The 22,040-nt window shown below is 29.7% G+C and overlaps 1 protein-coding gene across 1 annotated transcript in view; it reads right to left on the bottom strand.

Moving 5' to 3' along the window:
- The window catches only part of LOC111640546 (differentially expressed in FDCP 8 homolog), a 28,014-nt gene extending 11,851 nt beyond the window's left edge, over positions 1-16,163 (bottom strand). The window contains exon 1 of the mRNA XM_023386559.1: positions 15,530-16,163. Coding sequence (XP_023242327.1) covers positions 15,530-15,653 — 124 coding nt within the window. The 5' untranslated portion in view covers positions 15,654-16,163. The remainder of the gene's footprint in view (positions 1-15,529) is intronic.
- Positions 16,164-22,040: the final 5,877 nt, after the last annotated feature.

Genomic DNA, 22,040 nt, shown 5'->3' with positions numbered 1-22,040 from the left:
CATATTAGGTTGAATATGTTAGGTTTTGATTAATAAATATATCTCAGCAATAAAAGTGTATTGATGATTTATTAAATGTTTAAAGCTGAGTTGGATACTTATTTAGTAATGTGGTGGCACCGGCCAAGAATTATAAGCAGTATAGGAAATTGGCATTGAAGATTGTAAGGGCAAATTGTAAACTAGAATTTCTTAAGCAATGTATGCTTAACAAAGTCTATCCAATGTCCATTTATAGAATTGGTATTCCAAAGGAGTGTGCTTCATTGAAAGAAAAAATTAAAAAGGATTGTCTACGAAAGTCCATCAGATTGACAAAGAATAAGAAGTATGGATTGTTACGAGAACTCATTACATTAGAAAATGAAATACAGTGGGTGATTGGTTAATGAACATAATCTGTTCCAAGACTTTGTTCACTATCCAAATTGTTTGTTAACCAATTATCGATTTACCATAGGTTCTTATGTAAATTTGATTAATTCATTCTGGAAACCCCCAAAAATAAAAAAATATATACTTTCTTACTATGTTTATTTATATGTAATAATAAAAATACATACATATAAACAGTCTTGCATTTTTATTAGTAACATGTTTTTTCTGTTTGTGGGACATTAAAGAATCTGTCCAATGTCGATTGTTTTTCTCTCTTCTTCAGAATATTTCAGAAGTAATTAATAGCATTGTAATTGTAGAGATCCCTAAGCCTATTAACCTCAACTTGGTTTGGATGCCATACTATGATCATTGTTCTGACATCTTCCACTTCTTCAAAATATCTTTAATAGCAGATGTCGGCATTAATCCTCTTTTTCATAAGAAAACATATCTCGCTGACTTTCTTGACGTTCTTCTGTTGTGAGATCAGTTTCAGGTTCCATTATGAGTTCTTCAATGTTTTTTATTTCTCAGATGTGATTTTTGTTATTCCTCTAGCTGCTTGTCTTCTTGATTATACTGTTTCTTAGATAAGATTGAACTGCAGCCTACTGTAGACCTGTTCAAGCCATACTGCCCAGCAATATCAGACATCTTCTGCCCACTCTCTACTTTTGCTATTATACTAACACCTTTTGAAAATAAAAACCAATGCAAAACTTAACAAGTGCCCGCCTGAGAGTCTTGCGAATACTATAAAATAATTGTTTCTGTCAGAAAAATAAAAGGCTGGAATTACAAGGGAGAGTTTCAAAGTTCAGAGGAATACTATCCAATCAGTATATACCGAGTTGAGTGTCGATGCTGACATCTCCCATGCTCTGAAAAGTTTCGAATTCTTGCCTGAAGACAAGGGAAGACCAATCAGTATTCATTATTTTACATTGCTTCTTGTCTTTGTTCTGTGAGGTGTTTATTGTCTAAACATAAAAATCTTTTGTGAAAGTGTTCATTATCTGATTAGTTCGTTAACAGATCACCCACTGTATACATAAATGATCCAGGATGAAATTAATAAAGCAGTCAAGTTGAGAAACAGGGTATACAGAGGTTTAAAGAGAAGAAAAAGAATGTAAACCCATCATTGTTTGTTTTATGGGACCAAATAGATATCCCAACTAAAATTAAGGATATTGTCCAAAAAGATCCTAACTTTGTTCTGGAGGACAAAAACTTATTGCAAATTTCAGTGGCAAATTGGAGAGAGGAATCTCAGAATTCAATGATTTAGAAAGGGATTTTTTCAGATGAAATACTGTTCTTAATTAAGGACCATGCCCACAGAACAAAAAATATTGAAACAAAACAGCTGAAGTGCACAAAGCAGTGGTTGAATGACAATGATTTGGTCCTAACACAAGCTGATAATAGTAAGCACCTAGTCATCATAAAAAGAAAAAACTACAACAAATCCTTAGAAGAATACATTAAAAGAACAGAATATGAGTGGGTCAATGAAAAAATTGTTACAGACATACACAAAAGGATTAAAAAACTTGAAAGAGCACCATTAAGCTCCATATTAACTCTCTTTAAAAGATCATGTAACCTGAAACCAGGGATGCCAAGATTATTTGCATTTGCAAAAATACATAAAGAAGGTAAAGAAGTTAGACCTGTAGTTGAGAAATGCAGAGGACCCACATACATTCTAGAAAAATGTTTACATAGATTAATTTCAGATGAATTAGATAACAATACTCTCATTGCACAAAACCCAATGAATGTAGTAAAAGAATTACAGGAATTAAGTTTACTTGAGGAAGAAGTTGGGACGATTATGGATTATGAAAACCTATACCCATCTATAAAAACAGAATCCTGTTATGAAGCATTAATGCAGTGGTTCTCAAAGCGGGTGCCGCAAGTACGCCACAAGGGTGCCCCGAAAATTTTAAATAATTAAATTAAAATTACTTAAAATAATTGAATTAAAGTATTAAATTAAATAAATAATTAAAAAAATTATAAAAAATGAATATTGGTTTTTTTCTACTAATCTTGTTACGTCGTCACTTGTCTCAGTGACTCGGTAATTGGGCAACATGTAAATACTAGAAACAAAACGAACTTGTTACTAGTTGTCTGTTCGTCTGTTCCTGCAGCGAGTAGAAGTGCAATACAAATGCGTTGAATGCAGTAAGTAGTTGTTATTATTATTGTTAAATGTTCAGACAATAACGAAAAAGCATCATATAGAAATATTCTTTCTTCTTTACAGCAAGAAAAAATAAATTATTAACTTGTACTTAAATTTTATAATAAAATATTGAAGTTAATTATGTCGTTCAATATCACGAATAACTTTTTCATTAAAAAAAAACGTGAAGATTCAGAATGATCAAGAAGTGGTTACTGGTAGCAAAGCTAAGGAATCAATTAGCTCTAGTAAATCATCAAAAATTGAGAGCTCTATTAGTGAAGATTTGACTATTTTTAACGTTGAGCAACAAACAAGCACTATTAAAACAAAAGAAACAGAAACAGTAAGTTCTCGTAAAAATGTTGCATTAAAAAAATATATAAAAACTCGCTTATATCAAGACAGTTATCTAGAAATGGGATTTATCTGATGTGATGATAAATTAATTCCCAGACCAAAATGTATTGTGTGTGGTTTGATTTTATCAAATGAAGCTATGGTTTCCAGTAAATTATTGTGACACTTCTCCACAAAACATGATCACTTGTCTAAAAACCTCTTGAATATTTCAAAGATCTGATAAAATTACAAGAAAAACAAAGTAAAAGTTTTGTAAAAAAAAAATATATATATATATACAATTGCTGACCGTGTTCAAGAAGCCAGTTATTTAGTCGCAGAAATAATTGTGAGAGAAATGAAGCCTCATACTATTGGCGAAACTTTGATTCGCCCGGCCTGTACAGCAATTGTGAGAACAATTTTTGGTGCTGAAGCAGCAGAAGGAATCATTTCTATTTCAGAAATGATTCCTTCGTCAAATGACACCACAAGTAGACGTATTAGTGATCTATCAGTTAATATTGAAAAATCAGTTATAAATAAAATAATCAAATCGAAATTATTTAGTTTGCAGTTGGATGAGTCAACTGATATCGGAGGTAAAGCACATTTACTTGCCTTCAATCGATTTATTGAAGATGATGAAATTTTGGAAGAATTTTTATGCTGCAAAGAATTCGAAAAAAACTACGACGGGAAAAAATGTTTTTGATATCATGAACACATATTTTAATACAAATGGTCTATCTTGGAAATCTTGCGTGGGTGTATGCACAGATGACGTCCCTTTAATGATTGGAACTATAAAAGGATTTGTTTCATATCCTAAAAAGAGAAATGAAAACATTGTAACAACTCACTGCTTCATTCATCGTGAATCATTGGTAGCAAAGACAATAGGCTCTGAACTCAAAAGAATGTTAGAAGAAATCATTAAAATGGTTAATTATATCAAATCTAGACCATTAAAATCGCGTATATTTGCAAAACTATGTGAAGAGATGCAATCTCATCATAATAACCTGCTTCTTCATACCGAAATGAGATGGCTTTCAAAAGGTCGCGTATTAAACCGTTTTTTTGAACTTAAAGAAGAAATAATATTTTTTTCAACATGAAAACAAACCAGAATTTTCTGTATTGTTACAAAATGATTCTTGTTGTTCCAAACTAGCTTATTTAACAGACATATTTGATCACCTGAACAAGTTAAAGGTAGCATGCAAGGTAGAAATGAAAATATTTTAATATCTGTAGATAAAATTAAAGCTTTTATTTTCCACATTTTTATTTTATCTTTAAAAGTAAACGCAAATAATGTAGAAATGTCTATTCAAGTTGCCAAAGCAAAATGTAACAATACAAATTTGCAAAAACTTATTTACAGTCATTTAATGTCGTCAGAAGAAAAAATTAACCATTATTTCCCCGACATATAAGTTGATTTGTACGACTGGATTCGAAATCCTTTTGTAGAGACAGCATCAGGAATAAGTAAGTTCAGTCTTGCAGAAGCCGAAGAATTAATTGATATACGTCACAATCGTGCGTTAAGAGAGAAGCATTCAGAAATGAGTCTGAATTCATTTTGGATAACAATTGTGAAGGAATATCCCAATATAGGATTCAAAGCACTTAATATATTATTGCAGTTTTCCATATCGTATCTCTGTGAACTGGGATTCTTTACACTCGTAAATATTAAAACAAAGAAGAGAGAAAGACTAAAGGCCCTTGAAAATGAGATGAAAGTATGTCTCTCAAAAATACGACCTAATATCAAGGAAATATGCAAACACCATCAAGCGCATACTTTACATTAAGTTCACATTGTATCACCAGATACCTTTATAATAATAACTTTTATTTTGAATGTTTTTGTGTTGTTTGGAAATAAACTTACTTATTTTAAAAAACTTTTATTTTTTCAGACTTCTCATCCTTCATATTTTTACTAATCGTAAAAAAGCAAAAAAAGAAAGAAAAAAATAGTAATAGGGGTGCCGTGAATTTTGTTTAATAATTTCAGTGTGCCACCAGATAAAAAAGTTTGAGAAACACTGGTTTATGGTATTGTTTTTGATGCTATAAGATGTCTTTAATCAACAAATAAGTTTTTCTTCAATTATAAATAAATTGAATTAAATGAATATCTCATTTTGCTAGCTAATTAATATCTGAAATTATTGCACAATGCCTTTCCAGCTGNATCGTACGTTAAGATTGAAACATTCAGAAATAAGTCTGAATTCATTTTGGAAAACAATTATGAAGGAATATCCCAATATAGGATTCAAAGCACTTAATATTTTATTGCAGTTTTCCACATCGTATCTCTGTGAAGTGGGATTCTCTACACTCGTAAATATTAAAACAAAGAAGAGAGAAAGACTAAAGGCCCTTGAAAATGAGATGAGGGTATCTCAAAAACACGACCTAATATCAAGGAAATATGCAAACAGCATCAAGCGCATACTTTACATTAAGTTCACATTTTATCACCAGATACCTTTATAATAATAACTTTTATTTTGAATGTTTTTGTGTTGTTTGGAAATAGACTTACTTTAAAAAACTTTTATTTTTTTCAAAGACTTCTCCTCCTTCATATCTTTACTAACCGTAAAAAAGCAAAAGAAAAAAAAAATAATAATAGGGGTGCCGTGAATTTTGTTTAATAATTTCAGTGTGCCACCAGATAAAAAAGTTTGAGAAACACTGCATTAATGGAATTTGTGCTCCACACAAAGCCAGAAGTTGCTGTGTTTGTGAACAATATGATGGAATTAACCAAATTGATATGCCATGAGTCCTTCTTCAGTTTCAATAAACAAGCTTACAGATGAAAGAAAGGAGTACCTTTGGGGAGTCTGATGTCAGGATTATTATGTGAACAAGATCTATGCAACTTGGAGAAGTGCATTATCAATGGATTCAGGATGGATATTCTATTTTACAAAAGGTATGTGGACGATGTGTGCATTATTTGGAAAAATAGCAAGAGAATACAAGAGTTTGTACAGGTAACCAATAATAGAAACAACGATGGATTAAAACTTAAACTAGAGCAAAACGTCATGAACAAATACATTTTTTAGATATAGACATCCAACTGAAAGGCGATTGTATAACAACAGTTATCTACATAAAACCAACACATATTCCACTATACATTCTGGCTAACTCAAATGACCCCTATGGATACAAACTGTCCACTTTTCGTGCACTCATTAGAAGAGCATATTCATATTGCTCTGATGTGCTGGACAGGAACAAAGAAATTAATAGAATGAAAGAAACAGCTTCAAACTTGGGATATAAAAAGAGTATAATAAATGGACTAATTAGAAGCTATGAAGGAGGCAATATAATAAGAACCCAACAGATCAGTTTAAAATCTCCAAGTTCACTTATAATGAAAACATCAAGATCATCATGAAACAAGTGTTGGACAAAAAACACTCCAAAATAATTTTAAAAAGAGCTCCTAATTTATATGGTATTTTAAGAAATGATAAAGACATGCTTAAAAAAGAAGAAAATGCAGACATATATAAAATTCCTTTAGAAAATCAGCAATTAGGAATTAAGGACAACTATATTGAGGTCACAAGAAGGAATTTAGCTATTAGACTTAAGGAGCACAAGTATGACATTAATAAAAGGCACTGCAACAGTTTTATCCTGTATAGCATAAGCAGAAGACTCTGTAGTTAAATGGAATGAAGCGACTATCCCCAGGGCTGTGTGTTCCCCATTGAAAAAATTGAAATCTATAAAAGTACAGTGGAACCTCGGTATACGACCTTAATCCATTCCTGATGTTTGGACTTATACCGAATAGGACGTATACCGAACCAACCTTTCCCATAAGAAGTAATGTAAAAATGATTAATCTGTTCTCATGTAAAAAAAAAATGGCTGGCTTTAAACACCTCGCTTTCCTGGCTAGTTCCTGCTTGATTTTTCATGAGATCAGCATGTATCTTTTTAGCTTTCTCGCAAATAATTGCTTCCGATACGCTGTCGCCAGCACACTGTTTTTCAGTTATCCAAAGAAAAAGCAATTTCTCACATGATCTAATGTCTTTGATCTCTGTTTAGAAATTGATTTAACCCCTTTTGCAATGTTAGCAGATTTAATAATGTCTTTATTTTTCATGTCAGAGAATGACGATATCGGCAATCTCTGACAGTATGCAACAGTTAAATCTCGAACACGCATGCCACCTTCATATTTCTCAATAATCTCTTTTTTCAGTTCCATTGTAATTCTAGTAATTTTTTTAGTTTCCTGTTGCTTTTCATTTGCCTTCTTGCAATTCATGATTAGTAAAAATAATAAAATTTTACTTACAAATTAAAATCAGAAGAAATTTAACAAAGTTATAAACCATGGCACCGCGAACGTCTAGTCTGGCCTAGTACACCGATAGTGCTATTTGTTCATAGATGGCGCGTAAATTGAATTAAGTCATATACCGAACAAAATTTGTTTCGTCCAAACAGGACGTATTCCAAATTGGACGTATTCTAAAGCAAACGTATACCGAGGCACCACTGTAAATTAAAGGACAGTTATATTAACGCCAGGGATGTGGATGGACTAGCTGCTGCATGGAAATTCTACAAAAAAGAAAAATTAAAACAAAATTTCTTAGTCTGCACCTGCTCTTATAATTGAATGCATTTTTTGTGTATTTTATTTTATTTTATCTTTTTATTTACCATATTTACATAAAAAATACTCATGTTTTTTATACGATTTAAATGGGGTGAGGGTTATATTCCGATTTATTTTTTTATTTACCATATTTACATAAAAAATACTCATGTTTTTTATACGATTTAAATGGGGTGAGGGTTATATTCCGATTTTAAATTGCAATTATGAACTGGATTACGGAGCAATGGCTGCATAATTTAGTTCATAATGGCTATGCCTCATTAAGGCTGGCCACGTGGTGTTTCCGGGTTTTCTTCGTGTGCCTAACATCTAAATAAGGGTCAGTTTCCTATAGGAAGTTCTCCCGATTCACCACTACCAGAGAATAAAAACCACTAAACATTGATCAGTCGCGGGTTCACGCCTCATCAATGTTGGCTGCGTGGAGTTTTCTGAGTTTTCTTCACATAAATAAGTGCTAGTTTCCTGTAAAAGTCCTCCTAAGAGGCATCCCACTCCCTTGGCATATCGTACAAGTATTACATTGCCTCATCCAATCCAATCCATTTTAAAACTTGAATTTTCAATCATTTAAAACTCTGTAACTTGAATAACTTTTGTAAATTAGGAACATGGATGGAATAACGTAATTTATAATTGTTATTTATGAGCAACTGAAAGAGAATTTATCCCATATTTAAATATGAAAATATTGTTAAGTTAAGCGTAATCAGTTTTGTAGATATTGCCGATCTCATAATGACTTTTCGAGCTATAAGCTGAGATTGTCGTAACGAATGAGTGTTATAAATTATCCCTATCTCATACGAAAAATGTTGGATCCATTTTTCGGCTTTCTAACAAGACATATTTCTAACAATTTAATGAGAATTCAGTCATTAATCTACGTTTAGCTAAAGCCGTTTTATAGTATCTATAACTAAAGTGATGTATGTAGATTAACAACGACATCAATTATAACATAAATGACGTTAGCCTCGCCCAATATCCTTGACAATTGTTGCAACAACTGCTACATCGAAAGATTGTTGTAACTATTGATTTTCAATAAGTCTTCGGTTCAACAGTTAGACTGAACAATTCATTTAGTGGCTGACCTAACATCAATATTGGCTTCAATAACTTATTCTTTATACGTTTAACCTTTTAATAATTCACTATTTATAACATTATATTGTTATAAATGTAATACATATACTATTTTACAGTTATAAANGGAATTTCAACATGTATATTATATAAAAACACATGCGTATTCGAATGCAGCGTTGTGTCAAAATTTCAAAGGAATCGGTAGGAACAAATGAACATTACATTTTTATTTATATAGATAGATAGAAGGTGATCTGCTTTAGTTCATTTTCACAGAAAAGCATAATGCGTCACAGAAAAGCAAACATAGGGCATCGTACTCATAGTGCCATCTGTTGGACGTAAAAGCCTTAACCTAGATTATATCTTTTAATTTATATGAATGTTTAACAGAATAATATATAACCTATGTCCACTCTGAAGTTCCATTCTAAATATTGGTGAAAGAATTTTTGAAATTGGATGAGTAGTTTCGGAGATTACCTGCTACATCCAAACTTACTTACTTACATACAAACATTACCTCTTTATAATATTAGTATAGATTAACAGACATGTTTCAATATACAATACAATGTAGATAATATACAATATAGATAATGGTCTGGTGGATTATGATTAGATACGTATTATATGAATGTATTATAAAAATATGATTAGAAAAGTGCACAGTTACTTTCAGAACACCCTGTGTATCATGTTGACTTTCCAGCAACAAAATCTTAAATAACAAACTAATATTATCGGCATTCTTAACCTTCAGGCAATCTTCAAATAGAGCATCACATTTAAGACAAAAAAAGACAGAAAACATAGTCTACAAACTCAAATTTACAAAACTTTTCCCAATGTACAGAACTTTCCTCAACAGAACTCAAACTAACAGAACAGATCAAACACACATATTTTGAAGTTAAATTCAATATTACACATTTTCACTCATTTTCATCAGAAGTATTATATATTCAACCAAACTAAATGAAAAGATAAAGTGCAGCAGAAAATGTGTGGCAGCTTGACCTACTGCACCTTAAAATCACACCATCATGCTCACTTAACAGTAACATTTCATACAATATTATACACAGTGTCCATCAGATTTGTTGTACGTACGTACGGTATAATGTATGATCTTGTAGCGTACATGTTTTTATAGAATGAAGAATAGAGATCTCAGGAGACTGAATAATTTCAACTACAGGTATTTCATGTATGTAGGAAGTTAAAACAAAAATTTTTTGAACAACAGATATTTTACTGGTTGTGCAGGTAATCCATTGTTTGTACTATAATCGATTCTTGGAACAATAGATTTTTTTCGGTATTCAAGCAATCCGTTAAAATGAGATTCTACTGTAATAATAATAAATGTTGAAATAAACTGAGGAAAAACTAAATAGAAAATAATTTTAAAGTCCTTAATATCCAATGACATGGAGTGGAGGATCCATTGGCTCTTATTTGCTATCTGGAACTCTAAGCTTAATACCGAAAGTCTAGTACCTGTTTTAAAAAGTTACTAAATTTAATACTAAAAATTATGTTAAAATTAGGGTTTGTACTATATCCAAAGTTTATAAATTAAGAAATAAACATAATCAGTTTTATCAACGATACAATTAAAATTTGACGCGGTGCATAATATCCTCACCACCATCCACCTCGAACATCTCAAATGATTAGAGGTTATGGAGATATTTAGAGCAGGACACAACACAACACGCATCAATTTTAAAGAAAAGATGGCCCTTTCAACAGCATGGCAGATCCTGCTAGATAATAACATTTAACAAGTTTACATCAAAAATACTACAGCACGCATGCGCTGTACACAAAACATCACTCGTTTCGTTTTTAAATCGGCTGGAAGATTGGCACGTGTGATGATTCAAATGATAAACTGCCTAAAAGAAGATATTCTATTCTCAACATCCGGCTTATTATTTATAGAAAAGCCTGAAGAAGAGCCCAGAAAAGGCATTGAAAACGTTTGCTGACATATAACACAACCACTCTGGTTAAAAGGTTAAAAGTAAGAGTTATTTTTTTATCACATTCCAGTGTGTGGAGACGAATAACAATTAAAATTAAATAAATAATCCAAAAATTAACAAGTATAGAAGTCTCTACAGTCTGTCACTCGCCAGCCCAACAGGTCCAGTAATCTGAAACTCTGCAGGGCAGAACACATGAAATTTTCATGTTACCGCATATTGATGTATGTGACAAAGAGAGACTGATGTAAGTGTATTCCTTCAGTTGCTAGTTTACTGTATTAATCACAATTGTGATTAATATAATACACTAACCTGTACACCAATTGCGGTTTTTACTGTAAATATGTACGTATGTACAAAATTCAGTAATCCAACAACTGCCAGTCCCATATACATTGGATTACAGAGACTCTACTGTACTTTTACTTTTATTCTTTAAAGCATCATTAGATCAAACTTTGTATAACAATTAAACACAATGGATTATATTTGTTCACTAATATGTGTTTGTTATTGAAAGTAGTCATTAGATTTTGGATAATGTATAATTTTATCTTATTGCTCATAAAAGTGTAGATATATCATGCCAAACTTTTCAACAAAGAAGATTCCTGTTTCCTTTTATTTATAACAGGCAATTTAATCTTTTTTAAAAAGTAATAAATTAGTCATAATCATTAATAATTAGATTAGTAATCTATTAGTAATCTAATTAGATTAGTAATAATTAGGTATTAAGTAATTTGAATGTACAGTACTAGAGGTAGACATTCAGCACAATCTCTTATCTAAATTAATAATTTATTAAATAATTTAGAACAACCTAGAAGAAAACCAGATTGTTCTAAATTATTATATTTACACCAGTTACACCACCCAGACCTCTGAGCAATTCTTCACTTCCAAGCATATTTAAACCTAGATATGCTTGGAAGCGAAGAATAACCATTGATATAACCATTGATGATTATATCTAGAATAATAATTTAATAAATTATTAAATTAGATAATAGATGGTGCCTAACATCTACCTCTAATACCAAATACTTAAATCTAATTATTAGTAATGAAAAAATAATAGCCCAATTAATTACAGCGATTGTTTCACTTAGTATCAATGCATTGGGATGTTCATTATATTTTTATATATAATTGTGTTTAAAACATTTCTTTTCTTCTTATCTCCATATAACCTTCACAAACCTATTAAGCAGTTTTATTTCTTCCAAAAGCAAAAAGTCTTACACAATCTGGAATTATCAACAATATGTAAGCTGTCTCTACAATAAACTCCAGATGAATTTTTATTGTATATTCAAATATATTTATAAAAAAACTTAAAATAAAGGATATTACAATAAGGATGAGGAAATGTATCATCAAGGATATTATATTTCCTCCGTGATTAATTTCCAGAGATATAAAGGGAATATTTTTTATTTACTCATTCTAGGAACAGAGAAGGTAAAATTGTTACAGATTTAATCATTTGCAATGTTACAGTTGGACTAGAATGTTCTCTTGGAGTCAGAATTAAATTTTTTATATGCCTGAGTGTAACGTTGCAAGCTGCAACGTTACACTCAGGCATATAAAAAACTTAATCCTGATTCCAAATGTTTTCTTTCGCCTGTTTTTCCATCTTCTAATGTGTGCATAAATGCAACCTAATGGAAAAAATAAAAACTTAAAAAATTAAATCTACCAAATACACCTGTTATTTCACTCTTTAATTTGACCATCAATTAATTTTAATTTGTACTTAATTTTATATAAACTTACTTAATTGTATATTAATAATATATGTACATTATTATTATGATATTAAACTTACCTTCAGTTTATATAGTTTAAATTTAATGATTTATTACTTTTAACTGCTCATTCTTCCAATCGAAATATGGATTTTTAGAAGAAGAGAGAAAGTAAAACACTATCAGTACTTCTTTTACTTTACTTTTTAAAAAATTTAGCACTAAACACTAAATATTTTTAACAAATAATCTGCCAATTTCAGATTTACAACAACACACAATTTTACTAATGTAATAATAAACAAAAAAAATCAGATATGTTATTAATATATTCAGATGTTTCAAGTATCTAAAATTCAATCCCCTTAATGAGATATCCAAATCTAAAACTGGAAATAAAATATTTTTGTTTATTTTTGAATAAAACTGAAAGCTAAATTTACCAAAAAAATATTACTTATCTATAATATAAATCAACAATATCAGAAAAAAAATAAGTGTATTCATCAGAGAATATATGGGTTGTCCTCATTTACGACAGTCAGTTAATACATTCTCATTTTAATTACACATAGATTTTGTACTACTTACCATTTTATTTAGTATCATGCACTTCCAGGAAGGGTCATTAGTATGTATGGCTTAAAATCAACTCTGGTACTTTAGTTTCTAGCCTGCCTGGACCAGTTTTGAACTGTTTGCTGTAGTGTTTACTTAAATTCACTTTGACCTATTGGAATAATCACTGTTAACTTATTTAAACCTCTATCATTACCACTAGGGGTAAACATATGACAGAGTTAATGATTCACCCCATAGATTATAAAGTTTATATTTCTACCCAATAGTGTTCAATATCATTTGCACTATTGTGACTTGAACAAATAACAATAGTCAATGTATACTTGTAGATTGAGGTCTAGACATATATCCAACCATTAAAGCATGTATTCTTATGGGATAAAGATTTTAATTTAATGTGTTACTTTCAAGGAATGTATCTACTGTGTTAACTGAGTACCATATACATACATATTCAGTAGAATTTGTATATATTGTAATCAATTTGAAACTCACCTATACTAACAACAACAACCAATTAATTGATGTATGGTAATATCTGTGATTACAATAAGATGATTCTACATTCTACTGTATATATTTTTTATTTTTGTTTTCTGTTATTGTTGATATATTTAATAATTAAAGTAAAAATATATCACAGCCAAGCCAAATACAGAAAATCTTTAGTTACTGCAAGTTTGTATTCTTTGATTATACCAAATTTGAAAAATTAACAAGTAAGTTGAGTACAATTTAATGTTTTATGGTACAACAGGATTATATATAGGGAAAAAAATCATCCTAGTAACATTAGAAAATATATTTCTTTCAATATTAAACATTACAATTTTGTACAGATTCTTTTGTAAAAGTAGTTATATGCAATAAAATTAAGAAAATAATTTATAAAGTAAACCATTGTATATTTTAAATATCAGTATGAGTTACAAAGATTTTGGTTTTTTTTTTTTTTTTTTTTACTCTTTCTGTCCTATAGGCACTTTCTTCCATGCCAATCATGTATTTGGCCAAGCCCACAATTAAGTGGCTGGATGGCAAGTGACCAAGTCTAACATATCCAGGACAGACCATCCATGATAAACTAAAAGTCTCTCATCCAGATTTGATCCAAGTCCTCCAGTAATGATTACCTTAACCACCTTAGCCATTAACCCATTAATTTACAAAGATTGTGACTGCAAAAGAATACTCTTTCTTTGGTCCTTGGTATTTGTATGATTTTAACTCCAAAATAAAGTTCTTATACTTGTATGGAGTTTAGTCTATTGCGACAAACTGTGATACGACAGCTTCATCTAAACTACATTCATGGATCTAAATAACTATATCCCATTTATCTATAATCCCATTCATCTATACTAATATTATAAAGAGGTAATGTTTGTAAGTATGTATGTAAGTTTTTATGCAGCAGGTAATCTCCGAAACTACTCATCCGATTTCAAAAATTCTTTCACCAATATTTAGAATGGAACTTCAGGGTAAACATAGGCTGTATATTATTCCGTTAAACATTCATATAAATTAAAAGATATAATCTAGGTTAAGGCTTTTATGTCCAGCAGATGACGCTATGAGTACGACGCCCCAAGTTTGCTTTTCTGCGAGGCATTACGCTTTTCTGTGAAAATGAACTAAAGTGGATCATCTTCTATCTATTTATATAAATAAAAATGTAATGTTCATTTGTTCCTACCGATTCCTTTGAAATTTTGGCACAACGCTGCATTCAAATATGCACGTGTTTTTATATAATATACGTGTCGAAATTCAACCCCACTGAAGGGAGATGGTTAGGATTAAGGCTTACCGTAAAGAACTCGGCTTCTATTTATACTATTTTAGATGCGGGTTTTTGTGTTTTTGATTGCGTTTTAATAGGGTACGTCAACAGAATGTACACTAAGAAGAAATTTTTCGAAAAATTTCCCCCCGGGGGAAGTGTTATAAATTTATAATACATACATTTTGAGCCACAACAACACATGGTGGGGTCTGCTAGTTATTAAAAAAACGATGACAAACTTACATAAAATTTTGATTTTAATTCAGATCATTATTCTTTTCTGATTTTCTATTTTCTTTCTCAGATCCACAATTATTGTGAAAAAAAAATCTATAAAATTTTTTCAAATGTGTTCTGTAAATCTAGATTTATCAAGTTTCACAAAGGATGATGCTCATTTTAATAAAATCATCTGTACAAAATTAAGACAACAGGAAACATTATGATTTACAAATGACATTTTTCTTTGATATTAGAAAAAAATAACTGAATCAACATATACATTGTACATTCTCTGTGCATTTTGTATATTGTTAAAATGCAATATGCAAATATTTGAACACGAATAATTCGACCACGTACACTGCACCACACAAGCCTGCGACAGGTAAAGATTTCCTGTATACATTAATATTTAGATCATTCATAAATATTATAAAATAATTTCTGATTAAAATGAAATTAGAAAAAAAAAGATCTTACCGAAATTTAAATTATTTTCTGATGGCGTAATCAGGCAAGCATCTGATTTTAGATTTGTTATATCTGACGGAATTTCATTAATTTGAAGATTTATTGGTTTTTTGTCTAATGTTTCTTTGTACATTGTATCATGATCATAATTGGAACGACAACGGGAATTATCTCGATTGTTAAATCATGTTTGAAAAAATTCTGTCTATTAATAAGAAAATTGAATGGTTACATTAAAATAGCATAATGTTTTTATATAAAAATATTATAAATAATCAAAAAATGCTTTAATGGATCTAAAGAAACATAAAATCAGTGTGTAAATAGTTTCAGTCAAGTCACTCGTCTTCAGATACACAAACGTTCTTCGGTGAAACAAAATTCATAGCGTATTTTAAATAAAAAGATAAATACAACAAATACAACAGTGTTATTCAAATTATGTTTATTTAGATGCCATTAAAACATTTTTTGTTCTTTTAAGTATATATTTGAGCCAGAACACATGGCCAGATATTTTCATATGTAAAATTAAGCATAGAATTCTGCACCAGTGCATACAGATGGATATTTATTTTTCAGAAGTTAAAGGACTAGACCAGTTTACATGTTTCCCTTAGAGATGGATTCAACATGAAAATTTCTCCATGCAAAGGCTGTTTTTGCTCTCATTTTGAACCATACATTGTCATATTCTGTGCTGAAATAATTCCACATGAAAAATATCCGTCTATACATTCTGACCTTTAGTGTGTACAGTACCATTGTAATATGGTATTATTAATAAAAATCAAGAAAAACTAAATTAAAAAAAAATTAAAACATATATTATTTTCTTTTCAAATTTAGAAAACAGTTGAAATTAGATTTATAAAACAAAAATTATTCAACTTGTGGATTCATTTTCATTAGAAATTGCATTAAAACCAGCTGTAATTTAATAACTATCATGCTTCTATGTACATCATACATTTCTGATATCATTATCATCAGTTTTTCTTTCTTAACTCTGTCTAGTGCATTCTATCAGATTGGATGGGCAAAGATAAACCAAATCATCCATGAAATTTCTGAAGATTTAACCTATAGTCGAACCTGGGCCAATAACCTTATCACATCACCCATTTAGATGTCCATTGTTCATTTGCAAATTAAGTTATTTAATTTTCACCAAATAAAAATGAAAAAAATGATAAGATATTACAACAATTTATATTTATTCACTATTATATTACATTTTTTATTTGTATTTTTGTAATTTTATTCCTACGTTTATTTATTTTTGACCTGTAAACAATTCTTGTATTTTGTAAAAATCTATTATTCAAAGTTTAACCCTACTCAGCCAATTTCAGCTTTATAAAAAGTAATTTAGAACAACAAATACAGGTACTTCTTCATTAATGCAGTTAATTAATTCCTCGATGCTACTGAGTATATCAAAATCACATTAATCAAATATGATATTTATGTTAAGTAAAGACGACTGGTAAAGCCACTTTAATTAAAACTCCAGCTGCGTATATAAAGAATTGCCAGAATTAATTTTGCATGTTACCACCCCATTAAATGCCTTTTTATTCTCCAGACTGCTACACAATACACCAAATTGCCTTCACTACATGGAGACGGAGACGACCATCCACTTCTGGCTAAAATGCCCTCAGTACGAGCAGCCACAATCTGGGCGAGGCATTGAAAATAAATTTGAACAATGATAGTATGCTGCTTTCGATATATGAGCAATCGAATAAGCTCGCTCTCCGCCACCTCGTGTTGGAACTAGAAACTTACGTCACTCGAACCGGACGTTTCAAGTGACCAATGAGTGACTGCTCGTCGGAGAAAGAGCATAAGTAGAACTACATTCTCCATAAAAACATAGAAGAAGAGGAAAAAGAACATAGTAGTAGTGTTTAAGGGAAAGAACTGCAAGAAAATATTTATAAAAAAAATTTTGCACGTTAATCAAATCCCGCATTAAGAAAAAGATACAGTAGAGTGTCATTTATCTGAAGGTCGGTTATCCGAAGGAATTCCAGTTGACAAATTTAAATTTTCGCCAGTGCTGTGGCACTGTAATCTTTGGCTATGTCTTCGGCTACTCAAATATTTTATGTTTTTGATACTAAATTAACTTCTGAAGTATAATTTTTTATTGTTTTTATATTTTTCAATATATTTATTTTGTTTGTACAAAATAAAAAAATAATTTTTAACGATACAATAGTCTTCGTTAGGCTTAACATAGACGAAAATTCAACGTGAAGCAACACGCAACGGAGAAAAATTTCAACACGGGATAAATTAATTAATATATTTTTTCGTACATAATTGGTTATCCGAAAAATAAGTTATCCAAACAACCCCAATCCCCAATTAATTCGGATAAACGATGCTCTACTGTATATGTATTTTATTTATTCTTTCAGAGTTTGTGCCACAGGTACGAGAGAATAAACCATTCCAAAAACTGTACTCTTTGTTAATCTAAATTATTTTCTCCTGTTGACCTCTAAACAGCTTAAAATGTTTAAATTTTTAAACATTTTGACTTCAAAAATAAAACACAATTTAGAGCATCATTCATTTATCTCTTTCAAAACAATTTACATAATTTATTATTTTCAGTTTTTACACTGAAAGACTAATATATAAGACTAGCGAACGATTCTAGTACCCTTTGCATACATAGAAGAAATCCAATTGTTTTTCCAAAACTATACAACAAAAAGATACAATTTATCTAATCATAAGCAATCCTCAACTTTTGGAAATGAATAGTTTTCTGGACAAGATTGGGCTTAAAATAGGGTTTGGCCAGTATAATAAAATCCTAGATTACTAAATGTAAATGAGCTTTCATTTCTTTGTAAAATCGATTTAAACATCAGAACATACAATAATATACTAAAAAGTGTAACATGTTTTCGATGTTTGCAATAATCAAGAGTCAAGCAGAAAGGATTTGGATAGAGGTGGCTTGGATCATTCCCATACTGGCTCAACTTTTTGACTTGTTTCCATTAACTATTTTCAATTTTAATCATAAATGTAATTAATAAATTATAAAATATTTTATTTTAATTAAATATTTATTTAGTAGTACTTGATTGCCTACTGTTCTCTCAATTAGTTATATTTCCTTTAGAATTAGTACAAGGTTGCTGTTGAGAACAAATCACACAAGAACTTTTTAAGTTCAAAAAGAAGGTTTATTTTCTATGATTTAAAAGAATATGCATTTTGGGCTTAATGTCCCTCTTCAGTCCTAAAATATTAGAGACCGCTGGAATGACTAAATTATTAAATCCTTGGTTAAAATAAGTAAAACTGTAGAAATAACTAAATTATAAAAACAAAAATAATTTTATTTCTACTTTCTATATACTTCGACAATGTTAGTAGTCTGTGATAAGTCCTCCATAGAGTCAAAACTTAGTGCTCATAGTTCCATATTATTTTTTATATTGAAAAAAAAAAACATTACATTTTAATTAATTTATAATAATTTTTTTCTTTACTCTTTATTATAAGAGCATAACTTAATAATAAATTTTACTCTATGAAAATAACAAACATTATTATTAAAAATCAAGCAACAAGTTGCTTAACTTTCACAGCAATGTTTAAAACAACACCACCTATCTCGCCACCACCTTGACATTTAACAACTGAAATTTAATAGCATCAATCCCCCTAATAAACAAACCTCGCTGCAAAATTTCAGAAATTTTCAACAAAAAGCACTGGGGTTATTAAACTTCAAACAGGGTAACCAAAACTGTGCCCCCCCCATACTTCCATACATACAGAAAAAAATCACTGAATTTTTTTGCATTTCTCGATGTTTTAAGGTCTCCCAAGTCCTAAAGTCCCAAGTAAAAATCTTGGAGAGTCATTTTTTTGACCGATTGCCATACTTTCCCGTTATATATAACAGAGCTGGAAAAAATAAAAAAGATAATTCTTTAAAATTTTTGCCAAAATTGAATAAATTAACAAGTTGTATATTTACCCTTTGATCTACTATTATTTTTATCATTGAATTTATTATATATTTTAAAGTTTTTGTTAAATTTCTCTAAATTGGTCAAGGTTCAATATATTAAGCAACCATTCAAGTCCAGCTCATATATCTATATATAGAAATTACTTAGCTACTTGACATTATTATATTCTTTTCAAATGCTTTTCTTTGATAAATATACAGATTATCTATCTTACTACTCAATTTGTTATTAAGTTGTTATTTATCATATTTTATGGCACCTCCTCCAATTCAGCATAGAATATTTAAAGAAAAATATTTACTGTATTTAAGCCATCCATCCCTTTGGACTTAACCCCAATTTTTTTTTTTTACTGTATTTTGATTTTTAAAAATTAAATTAGAATGTACACTTTTATTTATCAGGGATAAAGAGAAAGTGAAAAGAAGTCATTTACAGGTATCCCTTGCTTAATGCAGAATTTGATTAATTCATGAAATTAATTGTGGCATTTCCTTTATATATGTGGCAGAAGTTTTAATTAATGCAGCTTTAACAGTCGTCTTTACTTAATTAACATAGATATCAATGCGGAGTCGGTAAAAAAACACTCGACTCCGACTCCTGATAATTTTAGTAGGCCAACTCAGACTCCGACTCCAGCAAAATTAAATACCAAGTCTTTTTATGGGGGCAGAGGCTCTTATAGGGGAGAAACTTACTCTGAACTCTGAAAGGAGCCTGGGAAGTTTACCCAAATACTTTTATAGTTAGTATTTTTAATATTTAACTTACATTAATATTTATTTGTATAAAAAATTAATTTTTAACAAATATTTAATAAGAGGAGAAAGAGATGATAAAATTTTACATCTACATATATTCGACAACATTTGCACTTCAATTTCACCCCTCCAGAACAGTTAATCAAACTAAAAAGTGTACGATCTAGCTAGCTACTTCAGCCAAAATATCAAGAAATGCCTGAGATATTAATTGACTAATTACTATAATTTCTCTATGTTATATTCTATAACAACTACGAAAATAACATATATTAATAATAAACTTACAATGTACAGGATATATTAAAATGTTATAATGTGTTATAATGCACATTGAGTACTTTAAAGTTCTTGGTTAGAAGACCATAAAAAAAAAATCCCGAATTATCTCAACATTTTAAGTTATCTTTATTGAATATTACCTTTATAGAGTCTGTTCCAATATTTTCATAAACTGTTAGATATTGCCTGTATCTATCTCAGATCAAACGTAGAATGGAAAATTTAAGAAAAATTCTTTATTCTACATTTAATCCGAAAATGGATACAGGCAATATTTGGAAAATTTGAATTAACCTCTAAATTTCAAATAAGATAATATAACACAGTTTTTAGTTGTAATTCTTAAATGATAAAAAGAAGGGGATCCTGTTCTGAAGAGCAGTACATAGATCTATTGTTTAAAATGAAACTAAAAGTTACTTTTAGATACCTTATAAGTACAATTACATTACGTTAATTAATAAACTAAAACTTTTCAATTAACACTGATATGCACAAAATCACAACTTTCTTACTTACTCCAGCAACATTTATTCTGAATTACAAATGATTCTTTTTCTGTTTCTCTTCTCTTTTTTTGAATTTTTTTGTTTTGTTGATTGTTTATTTTTTTATATATGTAATACCATTTTATTTATTTATTTTGACACTTGGAAAAGGCCAATGGCCATAGTGTTTAGTTAAAATAAAAATAGATAAAATAAATGTTTTCGGCTGCATTTAGAGGTCTTCTTCGAGTAAAATGCCGTTCCATTTATCAAACATTTGTAAAACAGAGAAACAGAGAAAAAGTTTCTTCATTTTTTCGAACGGCTTTTTACTCGAAGAAGGCCTCTAAACACAGCCAAAACCACTTGTAATTCAGAATAAACATTGACAGAATAAGTAAGAAAGGTATTATATTAATTAATCGTGCATATCGGTACAATTACATCTCCGAACGAGACTGTCGAGACCTTACCACAATCGTAGACGATACTAAACAGCAAACAAATCAAATATCAAAAAACCATACTCTACATACAGGGAGCTGGCAAATCCCACATTCACATTCACATCTTACCAAATTGTATATATATATATATCAATATACAAATATTGACTTAAAAGCAACATCCACCTAAGAGATAGTATTGATATTTCATACATTCAATTCACACTTAATATGAAGACTAATCAACAAAATATGTTATATAATTTGTTCTGCTCTATTTAACTAGTAAATACATTAAAATTATATTTTCTGATAAACAATTTTCTGGATTTATTCTCATTTAAAATGTAATATTTGAAGTAAATGAATACATTTTAATTTTCGAATAAATCAACAGTATAATTTTAATTTTAGTCATTTAAACTGAGTATATATATATATAGGGAAAAAAATCATCCTAGTAACATTAGAAAATATATTTCTTTCAATATTAAACATTACAATTTTGTACAGATTCTTTTGTGAAA

The sequence above is a fragment of the Centruroides sculpturatus genome, unplaced genomic scaffold, assembly GCF_000671375.1.
Source record: "Centruroides sculpturatus isolate CEXI.00-Female unplaced genomic scaffold, Cexi_2.0 scaffold1331, whole genome shotgun sequence".
NCBI lineage: Eukaryota > Metazoa > Arthropoda > Arachnida > Scorpiones > Buthidae > Centruroides > Centruroides sculpturatus.
The sequence above is the reverse complement of the archived record's forward strand: the minus strand, read 5'-3'. Positions and strand labels throughout refer to the sequence as shown.